Consider the following 17,433-nt stretch of genomic DNA (forward strand, 5'->3'; position numbering starts at 1 on the left):
TCAGTCCTGAATATTCATTGGAAGGACTAATATTGAAGCTGAAACTCCAACACTTTGGCCACCTGATGCAAAGAGCTGACTCATTTGAAAAGACTGATGCTGGGAAGGATTGAAGGCGGGAGGAGAAGGGGACGATAGAGGATGGGATGGTTGGATGGCATCACTGACTCAATGGACATGAGTTTGAGTAAACTCCAGGAGTTGGTGATGGACAGGGAGGTCTGGCGTGCTGTAGAGTCCATGTGGTCACAAAGAGTCAGACACAACTGAGCAGCTGAAGTAAAGTCAAAACTGGGTGACCCCATGGACTGTACAGTCCATGGAATTCTCCAGGCCAGAATACTGGAGTGGATAGCCATTTCTTTCTCCAGGGGATTTTCCTTCAACCCAGGGATTGAACCCAGGTCTCCCACATTTCAGGTGGACTCTCTACCAACTGAGCCATCAGGGAAGCCCCTATGCCAGAAGTTATTTACTACAGCAATTTGTTTGTAACTGCTTAAGACTGGAAACAACTTAAATGTCCACACACAGGGGAATGGCAGAATAAACTGTGGTACATACACACCATGAATACAACACAGCTGTAAAAAGGACCAAGGAAGAGCTCCATGAACTGATACCAGGAGATCGTCAGAGTTTGTTAAGTGGGGGGAAAAAAGCAAACAATGAAACAGTATCAGTGTTACTTCTTATTTAAAAGAGAAGGGAAAATAATAAAATGTATACTTATAGCTCTGGAGAAGGAAATGGCCACCCACTCCAGTATTCTTGCCTGGAAAATCCGGTGCACAGAGGAGCCTGGTGGGCTGCCATCTATGGGGTCGCATGGGGTCGCACAGATTCAGACGCGACTGAAGCGACTTAGCATACCTGAAGCGACTTAGCATGCACGCATGCTTTGGAGAAGGAAATGGCAACCCACTCCAGTATTCATGCCTGGAGAATCCCAGGGACGGAGGAACCTGGTGGGCTGCAGTCTACGGGGTCACACAGAGTCCGACACGACTGAAGTGACTTAGCAGCAGCAGCAGCAGCTTACTTATAGCTGATTGAGGAGAGAAAAAAATGAAAGGAAGGGTAAACTAGAACCTAAAGAGATTAATCACCTTTCGTGGTTAAGATTTAGGGGATGACAGTGGGATGCGAGAGAGAAGCAGGCAGCAGCACAGTTCCGAGAACATTGCTTTTGGTATAGTTTTGACTTTCAGAACCTTGTTAATATATCACATACTCAAAAGAATAAAATCTACAAGGATGAGGGAACACCCAAATTTGAATACAAACACAATAAATGCACTCAACTATATTTCAAATAAATAACATGGACCCTCAGCTACCATTTTATAATGTTGGAGGTATGTAATTAAGGTAAATTCCTAGATATGGAATTGCTGAGTCAAAGGTAAATGCTTTTGTAGTTTTGTTAGATATTGCTAAATTCCTCTTTCAAAGGACTGTACCAGTTTCCATTCCAATTAACAGTGTGTGAGAATGTTTATTTCCCTACAGCCACACCTACAGAATGTGTTGTCATACTTTTTTGCCATCTGGTATTTTGATGTAATTTTAATTGCATTTCTCTAATTATAAGTAAGTTTGAACATCTTTTCATATGTGTAACAGCCATTTCACAATCTTTTTTTTTTTTTAGAAGAATGTGAATTTTCTGTTCATTTCTCTGTCAGGTTTTTAAACTTTTTAATTTTTAAAGAGCTATGTATTGAAGCAATGAGCCCTCCCTCTTGTATTTTTGTTTTGTTTTGCACATGGCCAGAATTTGTCACTTTTCTTTTTATTGCATTTGGATACAAGGTTATAGAAAACTTTTCATTATGTCCAAGGGTCATCAATATTTAAAGTACTCAGGGTTGATTTTTTTTTTTTTTTTTTTAGCATTTTCATTCCTGATCTTCTTGGAGTTTATTTTTATCTAATCAGATTCTGTCTCCCTCCTCTGTGTGGCATTTTTGTGTGTGTGTTTTCCCAGTTCACCTTGGGTGTTTTTACTTTTTTCCAGATGTACTTAAGTATCAACTTGTCTAACTCCGTTAAAGAGCCTTTTGATATTTTCATTGAAATTGCATTAAATGTGTAAATTTACTTAGTGAAAGCAAACATTTTTACGATGTGGTATTATCTTATCCATGAACAAGGACTGTCTATGTGTTCAAGCCTACTTATAGGTTTTTTTCTAATTTTTGCAAATTGCTTATTAAGCTAACTTCAGAGTTTTTGTCTTTTTGCTATTATTAATGAAGTTTTCTCTACTATTATGGTCTCTAACCACTTGTTTATATATCTGAAGGCTATTGATTTCTGTATGTTTGAATTCACCCTACTTGGAGTTTGCCAAGTTTCTTAAATCTGTAAATTTATGTATTTCATCAGATTTGGGAAATTTTCAAGCATTATATTTGCAGTTATGTTTTTTTAATTTAAATTTATTTATTTTATGCCTCATTATTCTGTCTCTGCCCTACTGAAACTCCAGCTGCACATAACCTTATGATGTCATCTCATGGGTCACTAGGGTTCCCGTTCTTTGTTTCCTTTTGTCTTTTTTTTTTTTTTCCTCTAAGGCACAATTTATTTTCATTCTTTAATTTGTATTGATACAATGATTTATGGATTTGTAATATTTTCTGCTCACTGCTTTAAATATTTGCCATAGTTTCTGACTATACCCAAAGAACTATCCTTTTTAAAAAAACTTTCATTTTGTGGTTTTCCTCTTTTCTCTGAACTAATTAGATGTTATTAATTTCCAGGTAGATAAGCCTTTTTAGTTTTTTACTTTATGAATAATTTTTAGCATTATTACATTGACATCAGAATGTTGTTTATAGTGTTTTTCATGTTAGGGAAGTCACTGAAGTTTTTTGTGACCTAATATGTGATTGTTTTTGAACAGTCCATGTGTTCTGTGAAGGTGTCTTCACTGTCATTGGGGTGTGAAGTTCACTACATAGCAGTGAGATCTTACTGATTATGCTGTTTGGCCTTACATATCCTTACTTATTTTTTGTCTGCCTAATCTGTCTTTTACTGAGATTGGGAGATTAAAGTCTCCTGTTATTTGTATGTTTTTGTCTGTGTCACATTGCATCTCCTGTCCTTTTTGTTTTATAACAGTAGTTATGTTTGTTTTGTATTATACATAGTCACAGTGATTATCATCTCATTGTTGATCATGGCTTTTAGCATTAAAAGATGTCCTTTGTCACATAAAACATTTTTTACTTGAGTTTTTTATTTTCTATGTTCAGGATCATTCCCACTTCACCATCTTCATCTGTAACACACCTCAGTCCACCAAAATCGTGTGGGCCCATCACAATGCACCATGTCACACCAGCACCACATGTGTGAGGTATCATGCAGCTATTGTACATGAGACTTATTTATTTCATTGGTTTGTTGGGGTTTTTTTGTTTTTGTTTTAAGATTCTCTAGGGTAATTCTGCTGTTCAGTTGTTTTCAGAGTTCAGACACCCAGGTAAATAATCTTCTATTGCATTAAAATTTTGTAAATAGTAGAGAGACTGTTTCAGAGTTATTGCGTTACATAAAGGAATTCGTCTGTTTTCACAAGTGCCATTGCCTTTATAAAATAACAACAACAAATTTATTGAAGTCTAACTAAATACAATAAATTGCACAGATTTAAAGTATTCAACTTGAGAAATTTTCATTTCACTGTAATCAGGACAGCATTTTCATCACCCTTAAAAACTTCCTCCTGCCACTTTGTAATCTTTCTTCTTTCCACCACAGTCTTCAGGCAACCACTGATCTGCTTTTTGCCTCTATAGATTAGTTTGCATTTTCTAGAATTTTTTTTAATGGAATCATGTATACATGTGTTCTTTTTTTGTCTGTCTTCTTTCCTTCAGCCTAGTAATTTTGAGATTTATCCATATTGTTGTTATTCTTTTTTATTGATGTATTCCATTGTATGGAGACACCAAAATTTACTTATTCATTTACCTATGTATTGATGGTTATTTGCAATTTCTAACTATTACAGATAAAGCTATGAATAAAGTTCTGTTGCAGAAACCATAGTTTTGAAAGCTAAGCATACACCTACTATATGACCAAGCCTTTATTCAAATGAAAGGAGAATAATTACCTATACAAAGGTTTATTAAAAAAATGTTCATGACAGAATTATTCATAGTATCTCAAAGCTGAAAACTACCCATATGTCCACTGACAGATGAATGGATAAACAAAATGTAGTCTATCCATAAATTATTGCTCGGTAATAGAAAGGAACCAACTGCTGATGTATGCAGCACCGTGAATGACGCTCAGAATTGTTATGCTTAGTGTAAGAACTCAAACACAGGAGACCACATGGTATAAGATTTCATTTTCTTGCAATTCTGGAAATACGAACTATCCCATAGTGATAGAAAGCAGATCAGTGATTACCTGAAGCAGAAGGATGTACTGCAAAGGTGCAAGAAGAAATTTTTGGAAATGATGACAATGTTCCTCAAATGGGACCATGGTTTCATCTCTGTAAAAACTGATCAAATTAAACACTTTGATTGGATGTATCTTACTGTCTTTATACCTCAGTAATCTTGATTTTTAAATTTCTGTCAGACACAACCAAAAACATATAATAGGTAGTTTCAGTTGTTAGTGTCCTGTAAGGAAGATGCTTGTCAACTAGCCTGGACTACTAAGTATAAGATTAAAGAGAAATGTGACCATGTGAACATGGTTTAAACACTGGGATAGATCTCATAGGAAACCAAAAGATGAATGAGATCCAGTTGCAGCTTTTAAAGATGGTAAAGTTTACTAAAATGGGGCAAGGGGTATCAAGAATGGGAAGAGCATCCAGACATGCTGAGAGAAAGCACAAAGGAGCACCCACTCCCCCAGAGGAGTTCCCTCTGTCTCTTCCAACCAGAACTGTTTACGTGGAGATACTTGTTGTTCATGAATACACTTGATTGTCAAGGATTAAGACCTGTGGAACAGTTTTTACTTTTCTAATTAAAAAATTTTTTGGCTTAAAAAAATTTGTTTTCAGCCAAGTTTATGTGAGAAAATTAATCCCTACAGATGTGATTAGAGTGAGTCTTCTCTCAGTTATCCCAAGGACGACATAGCTCATACCATTTTAGACAATAGGAGAGAAGTTAGTTTCATACAGTGGATGCTTTTGTGCATTAGGGCTTAATTCTCTTGCAGACCTCACTGAGAAAAGCTAGTAGTCGCATATGTACTGCCTAGGTTACAGATCTCTCCTCTACTCCTTACAAGCTTTGTAGCTGGACAAGTTACTTTACCTCTCCATGCTCCAGTATAAAAAAGAGACGGTAGTAGCCAGAGTTACTGGAAAGAGTACATTCAGTGGGGGTATGTGAAGTGCTTAGCACCGTGTGGAAATGCAGTGCCTCGGTGCACAGTAAATGACACACATTCAAGAGTGACCTACATCGTCATCTTTTTTATTCACGAAGGCTGAGTCCTCCCATGACAGATATGAGTCTTCAGATATGACTTTTTGGTGGTGTTGAGAGACATCCTGAAAAGCTTCTGAAAGAGATTAACACTGGAGTTAGTTCCTGCTCAGGTACAGTCTCCATGGGCAGATGTCAGAAAGAGAATTTCAGACAGAAAAGCTTGAGCAAAGACAAGGAAAACCCAGAGCCTGTCGGGGTATAAGCAGTTTGATTTAGCTGAAGCATAAGAGCGTGTTCAGGGTTAATAATGCTACTTAGGAAAGTGAGAAACAAAGCAGTGATGGCTTTGAATGCCAAGCTAAGAAGTGGAGGCTGAATTAGGTTGGTAGGGAGAGGCCTGAATGAATGTGGGCCAGTTGAGTAACACTCTTATTTATCTGAGCAGCATCAATGGAGCAGTCAGTGAGCCAGGCACTGGGACTGTGCAGATGAGTGAGACAGCAAGCATGGGGTTTAAGTGCATTGTTTGGAGCTAGACTTACGTGAGGTCTAGGCTGAGCCCATTGCTTGTCTTAAAAAAGAAAATTCTTTGTTTTTCCAGAAAAGCTTATCTTATAAAATTAGAGATGATTTCATCCTGAGTATAGCATATAATCTTAACATCAAGGGTGTTTTAGCTGCTGAAGGAAAACTCATTTAGGATCTGCTGTTTAGAAAGCAAGAATTGCCTAAATCCAAGATAGGGTATGTGTGTTCCTCATGCAGTGGTGGGTGTTTAGCATTGATGGGTGATGCCAGTGCAGTCTCCGTGGGCACAACAGATCGTCAAGGAGAAGTTCCATTCACTGATCACAGTTTTGCAAGTAGGTGGGAGAGAAATGAAATCCTAAATTGTCTGGTTTCTCCTCTGCTAGAAAAAAAGATTGCTTTTTCCTCAAAGACAGGAGGTGGGATGGGAGTGGTAAGGTGGAGTGCAGCATATGTCTGAAGCCCATAATATTCATAAATCTTGTAGCCCAAGTTACTTGCTGACAAAGCTGTAAGGGTAGTTAGGTAGCGTGGCCTTAAGGAAAGTGAAGATGCTCTGGAACAGTGGTGCAGACAATTCAGTCAATAAGAGATAACATCTTGGAGCAGGTGTGAGGGCATGGCATGGTTTTATATTGAATTTGGAGAGTCCTCCTGCTTCCTTAATTTCTCAAGCCCTTCTTGGTGTCATCACTGCCTTTTATCATGATTCCCAAGATGGCAAAATAGGATCCCCATTCAGATTAGGTAAACAAAGACAAATGCTTCATTCTCACCTCAGGATAATGCTATGGAAGCCAAGCCACAGAGAACGTGGGCCCTTTCTCCCCATTTGAGTTACATGGTGAAGCAGCGGTTCACAAACTTAAGAAATGTACTGACCCTTTAAGAACAGTTAGTAGATGACTTAATTTTTACTAGTATAGTGTTGCAGAATTAGGTACAACTGTAAAAGAAGTATAAAACTCCTTGTGCTTAGTAGCACTTGCACAGCTACAAAACAAGAACACTTCTGTATGTTATTTACAGAAATCTGCAAAGCTAATGAAATTCAAATCGGTATTAATTTACTGTGACACATGCATTTTTGCATAAATGTGACTGCTACTGGACATGTGACCGCGCCAGCACACTGGCAGGAGCTGGGAGCCTGCACTGCCTGCTCCCACGGCAACCCGCTTCTCCCCCCCACTCCTCTGTTCAGACCACTGCAGGCTGCCACCATTTTGCTGTCTCTAGGCCTGACCGTGTCATCACCACAAGGTCCAGCTCTCTTTACTTTTCGTTCTTACATGGCAACACTTGATTCTTTTCTCAGGGTTAACAAAATGAAAACACGAAATTTTTACATTTTCCACAAAGGACTCATCCAAGAAGACAACGTGGATTCCTAAAAGTATGTCCTAGGCTTTGTTCTACCCACTTCTCAGAGCCCGTGGCTCACGACTTGGTGATTAGTCACCTGGAGTGGGTTTTTTATTTCATTATTCCAGTTAAGTGGAAAAGTATCAGCAGTGTTTGCTGCATGTATAAAAACCTTTCAAATTTAATCTAATACATGAAATCTCAAGTAGTGGAAGGACACCAGAAGGTATTAAGAGCCAAACCAAAAAATGATGAACTTTATCTGCATCCTGCTGCAGCCTCAGAGGATGGGGTTGGAAAACAGAATGTGGTGTGGTGGTTGCTGGGGTGTGTGTGGGGGGGGTGGGGGCGGAGTGGTTTGCTGGGATGTGTGTGTGTGAGTGTGAGTTTTTGCTGGAGAAACCCCACACTTAGCAGACAGGGAGCCATGGGGGAAGCAGACAAAGGAGATCATTCCAAAAGTGAGCCCCAGAAGACTCCACCATTTGGCAAGTGCCTATCGTGCCTGTCCTAGGAATTTTATATGCATTTTCCCCCTGATTTTTATAATCACAGAAAACAGCTGCTGCTGTTATCATCGTTAATGCACTTCTATAGATAAGGCAGCCCCAGCACAATGATGTTACCACTTTTCTAAGATCTCGCAGATTTCAACAGCCGAATTTTGTTTAACCCTGAAGTTGTGTTCCTTCCCCAAAACCATCCTGCCTCTAACCTTCATAAAATCCATCTGTGATCTTATCCTCCTCCTGAAATCAAATTACCAATTTTTCTTAATACATGCCTCTGAAAAATCACATGTAAATTTAGTAAAAAGAAAAAACCCACAAGCTTTCACTTTTGGTAAAAAAGAATGTTGAAGTGAGGAAACTAGCATTAAGGATATAACTTGAAAACACATCATTTCATAGCTGAACTGCACTTTATTGGTATGTGTCTCCGTCAGAGCTGCTGAGGGTCATAAAGACCCTCAAAGTCCTGCTAAATTTACTTGTGATCTAAAAACCATTATCACAGATGGTGAACATTTGTTATTTTCTCATTGAGGGTTTCCTGCACACAGTTCATTCTTATTGTTATTACTTGTTTTTTTCCCTCAACAAAAACGAAATACTGGCTTTCCTTCTTGTACATTAAGCATTCTCAACAGAAGTGAAAAATGGTTCTTGGAAGATGGGCAAAAAAAAGTATTTTTTAATATATAATGTACAGATAATGTATAATGTACAGGGGCTTCCCTGATAGCTCAGTTGGTAAAGAATCTACCTGCAATGCAGGAGACCCCAGTTTGATTCCTGGGTTGGGAAGATCGGTTAGAAAAGGGATAGACTACCCGCTCCAGTATTCTTGTGGCTCAGCTGCTAAAGAATCTGCCTGCAATGTGGGAGACTTGGGTTAAGCCCCTGGGTTGGGAAGATCCCCTAAAGAAGGGAAAAGCTACCCACTCCAGTATTCTGGCCTAGAGAATTCCATAGACTGGGTAGGCCATGGCGTCACAAAGAATTGGACACAACTAAGCAATTTTCACTAATGTACAGATACACAGAGCACATAAATATATACAGTGAATCTGTGGTATTAAAATTTCAAGGAAAAGTGATTAGGAAAAATTACATTTAAAAGGGTCAGGAGGTAAAATGTAGAAAAGATCAAGAAACACTATGATAATCACTTTCTTTGTTACAGGCGCTGACGTTGGCTTCACACAGGTCATAACTGGGTGACATGCCATCCAGTCTTCACTAGGACTTGATCCTCTTAAGTTCTCACTCCTCCCTTCCACATCTGCTAAACTTCAAAGCTGTCGTCATTTCATTCTCCCTTATATTCCATAACTCAGAATTTAAGGAAGTCTGCTTTGAAGAAATACAACCTAAGGAATGCTCTTGGTTGCAAATCTTCAGCCAGTTGTCTGTTTGTATGTTTATAAAGTCACTCTCAGGCTTAGAAGTAGAGAAAGGATTTGGATGACTTTCTTAAATCTGATAAAGTATATCCTGTCCTCTCTTGATTATCCCTATGAAGGATTTGGGCCGGAGGAGGCAAAGGGCCCCAGTCTCTGAGATGCAGTCAGAATACTGCCGTAGGGTGGTGCCACTGTCTCATGAGGACTTGCCTGAAAAGAACGAGGAAACCCCTTCTCCCTGCCAGTTGCCTTGCGCCACAGCAAGTTCTCTCCCCTCAGCTTAAGCAGATGTTAGTCAGCAAAGTGTTACTGGTACAGTTCCAGTCCTGACAAACCTGGCCACATCTTCAGAGAGGATAAAGCCAGCATAGGAGGGAAGTGCCATTCGTGCCAGTCCTGGCTGCATTCTAGGATGGAAGAGTATGATAGGCACAGATTACAAACCCAGTGATTGTTAGGCTGTTTGGCCCTTGGTGGCTCAGACAGGAAAGCATCTGTCTACAATGCGGGAGACCCGGGTTTGAGCCCTGGGTTGGGAAGATCCCCTGGAAAAGGAAATGGCAACCCACTTCAGTACTATTGTCTGGAAAATCCCATGGACAGAGGAGCCTGGTAGGCTACAGTCTAAGGGGTCACAAAGAGTCGGACACAACTGAGTGACTTCACTTTTTGGCCCTTTTGCAGTGTTCAGTTATGCTACAATACTTAGTTCTTCAAATCACTGCTTTCTTTCAAAATCTTATTATCTTGGAAATGTCAGAAAAACATATCCTTGTGAACAGTCATTTCTATAATCTCTTTGTATATGCAGTGGATACAATGTCCATGGATTTAAACAGTGGTAAAAATGAATGACTTTTAAGATATGTTGCCTGATTTCACAGACAGCACTCTATCCTTGTTTACAAAAAATATTTTAAGTTATCAGGATTATCTACTTGGGCTTAATAATTATGAAATCTTTGGGATTTACCATTTAGTAATCATCTAAAATGTGATATTTTATTGTGGTATTTATAATGTTAAAAAGGAGAAAATTAGGGATCGTATATGCATCTCACTGAAAATATGGCATCTTGAGGGAAAAAAACTTAGGTGTCATCTGGACTGAAACTTTTCCTTCTGAAATGGTTCCAACCTGACTGATTATGCCTCTACAAATGTCATGATACTGTGCTCAGACTGTGCGAAAAAAGCCCCAGAGTGCCCGCATTTGATCCAGTGAATGGATCCCTGCGTACCTGTTCCAAAGCACCAAGAGGTGGAAGACAAAAGACAAGAGCATCTTCCTCAATCCCGGGGGCCCAGTACATGCAGTGTTTAGCGGTCTCCTTGCATTCTGCTGCTAATTACTTTACTCATTATTTTTGAATGTGTTTTACGTTGGTGGAGCATTAACATCCTCAGGTTTTTCCTTGTTGAAGCATAGCATCATCACACTGATGGTCTTTTTCGTCAGCAGTTTTATAAGCATATGTTGACTCTGCCAAGTTTTTGTGTAGGTCCCTTGAGCCACGTTTGTTTCTGTTCTGATTCCCGGAAGCCTTTCTTGGATTGTTCCTAGTCTCAAGCCATACAGCTTTTCTCACGCTTATTAAATATCTATGCTTGGGGTAGTGGGAAAATTGACTTGATTTATGGTATTCTCTTTCATACTAAAACAACTCTTGCATATAGACACAAACACTGTGGAAGCAGATTTATCATAACCAAAGTGAACTAAGTTACTTATCATTTGAAGTTAAATGCCACTTGTGACAATAGAGCCAAGTGCCACATGCTGATGATATAGCACATTTAGTAAAGAACAGGGCAGATGTATTGGAAAGCAGTCCACGTGACAACTGTGGGCTCTTCTTACCGGGCGGGAAAGCTAGTCTCCTTCCTTTCGCCAGCCCTGATTCAATCGGAAAGACATTAAGTGGGGCTGAGCAAGGCAGCTGTCCTGTGGGAGTGGGGGCAGAGGTCCAGTGCAGGGCTTCAGAGCCTGTGGGTGGGGAGACATACCTCCCTAAGGTTTGGCCACAGCCGTGAGAGTAATGGGGTGAATGGGGTATCCATGAGTGGGGTGGCAGAGACCCAAGGGACAAGATTCTCACTATAGGAGGAGGACCCTACAGATATAGAAAAGAAGGAAACTGAGCCTGACCCGGTGGGGTTGGATTGGAAGTGGAGGCATTGGGGTGAACTCATGGTTTTCAATATATATAAATAAATATAGATGTGTGTACTTAAATATAGGTCTGTATTTACATCTGTTAATAGTGAGACACATAAATACATTTGTGTACACACACAGATACACATAAACTCAAACATATATCCTACATCTTAAATATATATAAATATTAAATATATCCTACGTACTTAAATATAGGTCTATATTTACATCTGTTAATAGTGAGACACATAAATACATTTGTGTACACACACAGACACACATAAACTCAGATATATATCCTACGTCTGACTCAGAAAAGGCCTGGGAATAGTGACACCCAAATAGCATTGAGCACACCCAGAATTCACACCTTGGTTTCTCAATGGAGCAGGAAAAGTAAAAGGTGAGCTTAGAACGTCTTAATGCCTAAAAGTAAGAAAGTGCTCAAAGAATGATGAGATCAGAAGAGTAAGAAACTGAAGCCAGCTCAAGGGGATTCCCATGGGCCAAATCTGAAATTATTTGAGCATCAAAATAAGGAATGATTGGAACATTTTATAAGCCATTGAATGAAATTTGAATAACTGAGTCCTTACTGTTATAAATAGATAACATAAACTGAATAAAGAGAATTTTTTCATACAATAGGATATACCACTAATGTAGAAGGAATGATAGAATTTTCAAAACCATCATTTGGCAGTCGTGCTAGTAATAAATAACTCAGCCCCATGAAATAATTAATTACCAAGAGAAAAATATATTTTGCAGTGAAGAAAGCTGGCCATTGCCACTTTAATAACTCAGTCAAGATAAACACCGTCAGCTATGAGAGAAACTGAATTTGTCCCCTACCACCTAATGGGATGGAAAGAACACACTGCTTCTATGGTATTCCTGCCAAAAATACTCCTGTTATAACTTGTATCTAATCTTGAAGATACATCAAAAGAACTGAGAGTAACTCTACCAAGTAACCACCCTGTAATCTTCAAAAGTCAAGCAAAGAAACATCGAGAAAGATTGAAGAACGGTTCAAGATGGAAGAAAACTAAAGAGACTCAGACTCTGTGCCATATGTGATCCTGGTTTAGGTGTTTGGGTCCTTCTACTATAAAGGATGTCCTGATAGCCAGCAGAACGTGAATAGAGTCTGTAGGTGGCAGTGATATGTCGGTGCTAATTTCCTGATATTGATGGTCATATTGTGGTTACATTGGAGAATTAGCTCTGTTTGTAAGAATTACAAACCAGAGCACGTAGGGTAGAGGTATTGTGTTAGAGCCTCCTTGCAGATGGTTCATGGAAATAGAGCTCTTTGAACTTGAAATTATTTCAGATTTTTTAAAATAGCAAAATAAATGCCCTTTCAGGCCTATTCACCACTAGAGAAATTATTATTCGCTTTCAAAACTACAGAGGCAGACTTTTAATACAAATCTACAGCCAGAAAATATTTCCTTATTTTGAGATCTTTTATATTTATCAGGTAAAAAATAATAAGCTTGCAGAGGATCCTTAAGACTGTTCTACGTTTTAACATACTAAATACGTACACAAACATGGCCAATAAAGAATTTTTAAATGGCTGATGGAGCTTTGAATATACTCAGGCTTCTAAACCTGGGGCCAAAAAAACAGTTGAGTACAGTTTTAAAAGTAGCATCTCTGAAAAAGAGAGTGTTGGGGTTTATTGTTTTTATTGTTCCTTTGGCAGTGCAGTTAAGAATGAACCCTGCAAAGCTGCCTGTTTGGAACCACGGCCATCACTTACAAGATACGTGACTCTGACAAAATATTTGATTTTTCTAGGCCTCAGTTTTCACACCTGTAAATTAGGATCGATATATATGCATGCACGTTCAGTCGTGTCTGACTCTTTGCAACCCCATGGACTGTAGCCCACCAGGCTCCTCTGTCCATGGGATTCTCCAGGCAAGAATACTGGAGTGGGTTGCCATTTTCTTCTCAGGGGATCTTCCTGACCCAGGGCTCGTATTTGTGTCCGCTGCACTGGCAGACAGGTTATTTACCACTGAGCCACCTGGAAAGCCTATAAATTAGGATACCAACATTGAAATCACAGGTATGTCAACAGAATGAAGGCGATAATATATGACGAGCACTGAGACTGTGGCTCATTGTAAGCACTCAGCCAAGTTGGCTGCTGTTATTATTTCAGGAGAAGTTAAATTGACTCATCAAAGCACTCTAGTATGATTATGTTGCCTGCCTTCTCCCTCACCAGGAGTGGAATTACTCGAAGGCAATAACCAGTAATGGTCTCTGCTGTTAAACCTGTCCCAAGATCAAACTAAAGCCTAGAAACGGAGCATGTTTTAGAAGACAGCAGGCACTGTAGTGCCAGTGTTGGCTAAATTTCAGATTGGCTGCTTACAAGCTTACAAGACTTTGGTCTTGGTCTATAAAATGTCTAGAATGTACAAATAATCATAGTGATTGCAAAGGACTATTGGGGATTAAATGAGATAATCTTTGCAAAACCTTCTTTGAACTGGGCCAAAGAATGTCTGCAAAAAATGTGTTGTTTTTTTTTTCCTGACTCCTTTAAAGGTGTAGGAACAGTTAATTTAGAAGAATGGAGGCCTTAGCATCAGAAATAGTAGCAGAGCGTTTGAGGGCAGTGTGTTAAGTTCATCCCTGTTTGTTCCTGCAGGGGTTTAGACTACCAACGATGGGCTTAAATTGCCTCAGAAGGAATTTCAGTTGACAAGAAGCATGCCATGTGTTGTGTAATCCCATTCTCGAGAGACGCTGAAGAAGGATAGATAGCTATCTTTCTAGAACAGCACGGATTTAGGCCACGCAAGCCTTGGAACCAGGGACAAAGGAAAGAATCTTGATCCAGTCCCCATCTCTGTTAAATGAGGAAGAGAATATTGATTTTTCCAGGCTGTAAAAATGTAAGCCTTTCTTTTTGCCAGAAAGGGGTCATGTCATATGCACAAAGTGTATGTGTGTGGTTTCTTTTAAAGAGAAGATGTGCTTCCTTTAAAGAGCATGTAGTTGTTCATCTAGAAATTAGTGATTCTTGGTCACTGATCTAGGACTTCTTCAGAACTCTTGAGTTTCACCGGAAGAGCTCTGAATATGATTTTCTGCTTTCATTCATTCACTCAGTCATGCAACAAGTATTTGTTGAGAACTCCCTCCTGCTATTCCAGGCACTGTTAGATGCTGATTACTTAAAAAGTGAACAAAACAAAAACAGATTGCTCATGGAAGAGGACTCAGTCTCCTGCTCTTAAAATTTCTAATGGGTTTTATGGGAGCTCTTTTCATAGGAGCTGACTTCAGACTGTGAAAATGAGATTCTTTTGGCTCCAGTTCTGGATAGGTAGGTGTTTGGTGTGTGTAAAAGCAGGCATTTTGACTTTGCCTGGAGTTGCCTTACCTGCAGATTTCCTTCAGGCAGCATCCCTGTGCCTAGTGGAAGCCAGTGACCCAGGGGAGAGGTACTCATTGTTGATAGCTCGTGTGAAATTAAACTTGGCTGGTTGCTGGTGGAATATGTTATGAACTAGAAGCTCTCCGTCTCTGCCTTCAATACAGGGGAGGAGATTTTTCCTTCCCACAATCATGGCGATGTTAACTCTCTCAGCCGACTAGTGGCACAAAGGAAAACTGCCGCCTGGGTCTGCATTGGCGAAGGCAGAAAGCTGCAGTTACGGGCATTTTCCTGTGACAGGGAGCACCGGCAGTGGCTGTGCCGGGAGAGCCGGACGCGGAAAAAGCGCCCCACGAGAGCAGTTGGTGGTGACATGCCTCTGTTTTTATCCAGATATGCTAGAAGCACATTTATTCACTGTGGTGCCTCTGCTGCGATAAGACCCTCTTCCTTCGGATGCCCTAGACCACCGTTTGTTTAGCTGGAGAACTTAATGAGTAATGGATGTGCTTGGCTGGCTGATAGAAAGTATTTCCACAGCCTACGGCTGTGTTTATAGAGAGCCGGAGAGAGACCACAGGCAGCAATTTGTCTTCTTAGGTATCAGCAAAGTCTTCTCTTTTAACAACTAGGGGATTTATTTTTAACTGCTTGAGTCAGTGTTTGTCAGATGATGCGGACCATCAAACTGCAGATTGAAGTCCCGGGTGCGGGGGAGGCTGGAATGGCAAGGGAAAGGGGGCTGGCTGGGAAAAGGGGTGGGATTTCAGCATCGTGCCTCCATAGCTCTGCCTCCCAACGTGGGAGAGAGTTTCTGGCTTCCAGCAGCAGGAGTGGATTTGCAGGTCAAGCTGGGAACGAAAGGGTAACGGCTGCCTTCAGCTGCTTAAAGATATAACTGCCCAGGGATCGGGGTATAGTGAGGAGGGGGCCGGCGGCCGGCACCCAGCAGGGACCAGAGGATTCCCAGTGCCGGCCTCTGCTGGTCGGCAGATTGAGCTTTTCCTCTGCTGGATGCTGCCTGTCTCCAGGAGCCTCTCACCATGATCGATAGCTCCAAGAAGCAGCAACAGGGCTTCCCGGAGATTTTAACTGCTGGCGATTTCGAGCCACTCAAAGAAAAGGAATGCCTTGAAGGGAGCCACCAGAAAAGTCTCAAGGAAGGTCAGTCTGTCTGTGGACAGGGGCAAAACGGCCACATTTACCCTCCTGTGAACCAGCCTGAGCGTGTGTGTCTCCTTCCCACGCCGTGTGTCTGCCCTCTGTCCACTCATGTACCTTATATGCTCTAAGTTCTTTGGAATGAAAGTGTAATGCTGTTCTCGGTAGCTCTTTCTGAAGATTTGTTAACTGATGGAACTCTAGGGATTTGGCAGTAATACAGTAAGGGGACTTAAGAAGCCAGTCCTCATTTCAGTAAGATGCTTCCAGGTTCATTTTGTCTGTTTTCTCATGTTCTCCCATTTTTCTGTGCCCCTCACCCCCACTTTAGGAGAGGCCATTTCCTTTTCGGTCTTGCTCAGAATCCTGCTCCTTTTAGGTTGACAAAACACATAATTCCAGGAAAAAGGTTTTGGTTTTTTTCCCCAGTTAACATGTGTATGACTTTTATTGTTTAAAACCAGGAAAGTAGCTAACTCTTTCTTAGTTATATCTTTAAATGATTAGTTTATTTGGTTATAATGCACGTTGCATCCTTTTTTTTTTTTTTTTAAAGCACAGTGCGTAATCTTGTGGTTTTTTTAACAAAGCATAGAATACGCCTATGAATGCTGTCAGTTGTTGTCAGCGGCCGCTGCACAGGTACCTCCCTGATTAAGAAGAGGTCCAAAGGCCTGGGCATGGCTGTCCTGTGTCCTGGCCCCAGCGTGGCCAGGCCGGTGCCCGGTGTGCTTGACTCGCGGCAGCTGGCGACCGAGGGCCATGGAGTAAGAGATCAGAATCTTCTGAGAATAAGTTTTTCCTGAATTCGAGATTTGAAAATCACCACCCTAAGTGCTTGCTTAATTTGAAATTTGTTTCTAGTATTCTTTAGGAGGAAAAAAAACCCACAATAACCTCTCTTCATTTTATCTGCCTTCAGCTCCTGCCATCAGCCGCCCTCTCACCTCTCCACTGGCTCTTCCTCATCTTTTGGAGACCCAAACAGTAAATGTAGTGATCTTCCACAGCTGCAGTTTGAGCTGCTTTCAAAATGATATTCCTCCTTTCTTTTTCTCATACATTTAGAACTATGAGAATATGATGATAGATTGTTGCATATTTAAAAGATAATAAGAAACAGTGGTCGTTTCTATTGGAGTTGAACTTCTTTTGGGTACTGGGAGGAAAAAAAAAAATCTAGATAGAAACAGACGACACACAATGAAGTATAAATAGCTGTTGCCAGGAGCCAGACAATGGGGTTGCCTCTGTTCCTGGCTGGAAATCGTCTTGTAGATTTCTCATAAAATCGATACCAGTGGAGTTTTTAGGACACGTTCTAGTGTCTCACTGAGGGGAACCTACATTTTTAAAATCATTAACTTAAAAAAGGAATTATTTATGTATCGTATAAGTCAGGTTCTAGTGTTAAGCTCCTATTAGCACCATCCATTTTTAACTGTTTTTATGCTACTTGAAAAACTGGGGAAGT

The 17,433-nt window shown here is 40.4% G+C and overlaps 1 protein-coding gene across 7 annotated transcripts in view; it reads left to right on the top strand.

Annotated features, from left to right (window-relative positions):
• Positions 1 to 17,433, top strand: part of MRTFB (myocardin related transcription factor B) — a 292,145-nt gene that overhangs the window by 203,741 nt on the left and 70,971 nt on the right. Inside the window, exon 1 of one of the 7 annotated variants that reach the window (XM_040256576.1) lies at positions 14,370 to 15,962. The exons of the other annotated variants lie outside the window; for them this stretch is intronic. Within the exon in view, the coding sequence (XP_040112510.1) occupies positions 15,842 to 15,962 (121 nt within the window). The 5' untranslated portion in view covers positions 14,370 to 15,841. Of the gene's footprint in view, positions 1 to 14,369; positions 15,963 to 17,433 lie in introns of those variants that run through there. 7 annotated transcript variants of the gene reach the window in all.

This window comes from Oryx dammah, unplaced genomic scaffold, assembly GCF_014754425.2.
Source record: "Oryx dammah isolate SB20612 unplaced genomic scaffold, SCBI_Odam_1.1 HiC_scaffold_2, whole genome shotgun sequence".
Lineage (NCBI taxonomy): Eukaryota > Metazoa > Chordata > Mammalia > Artiodactyla > Bovidae > Oryx > Oryx dammah.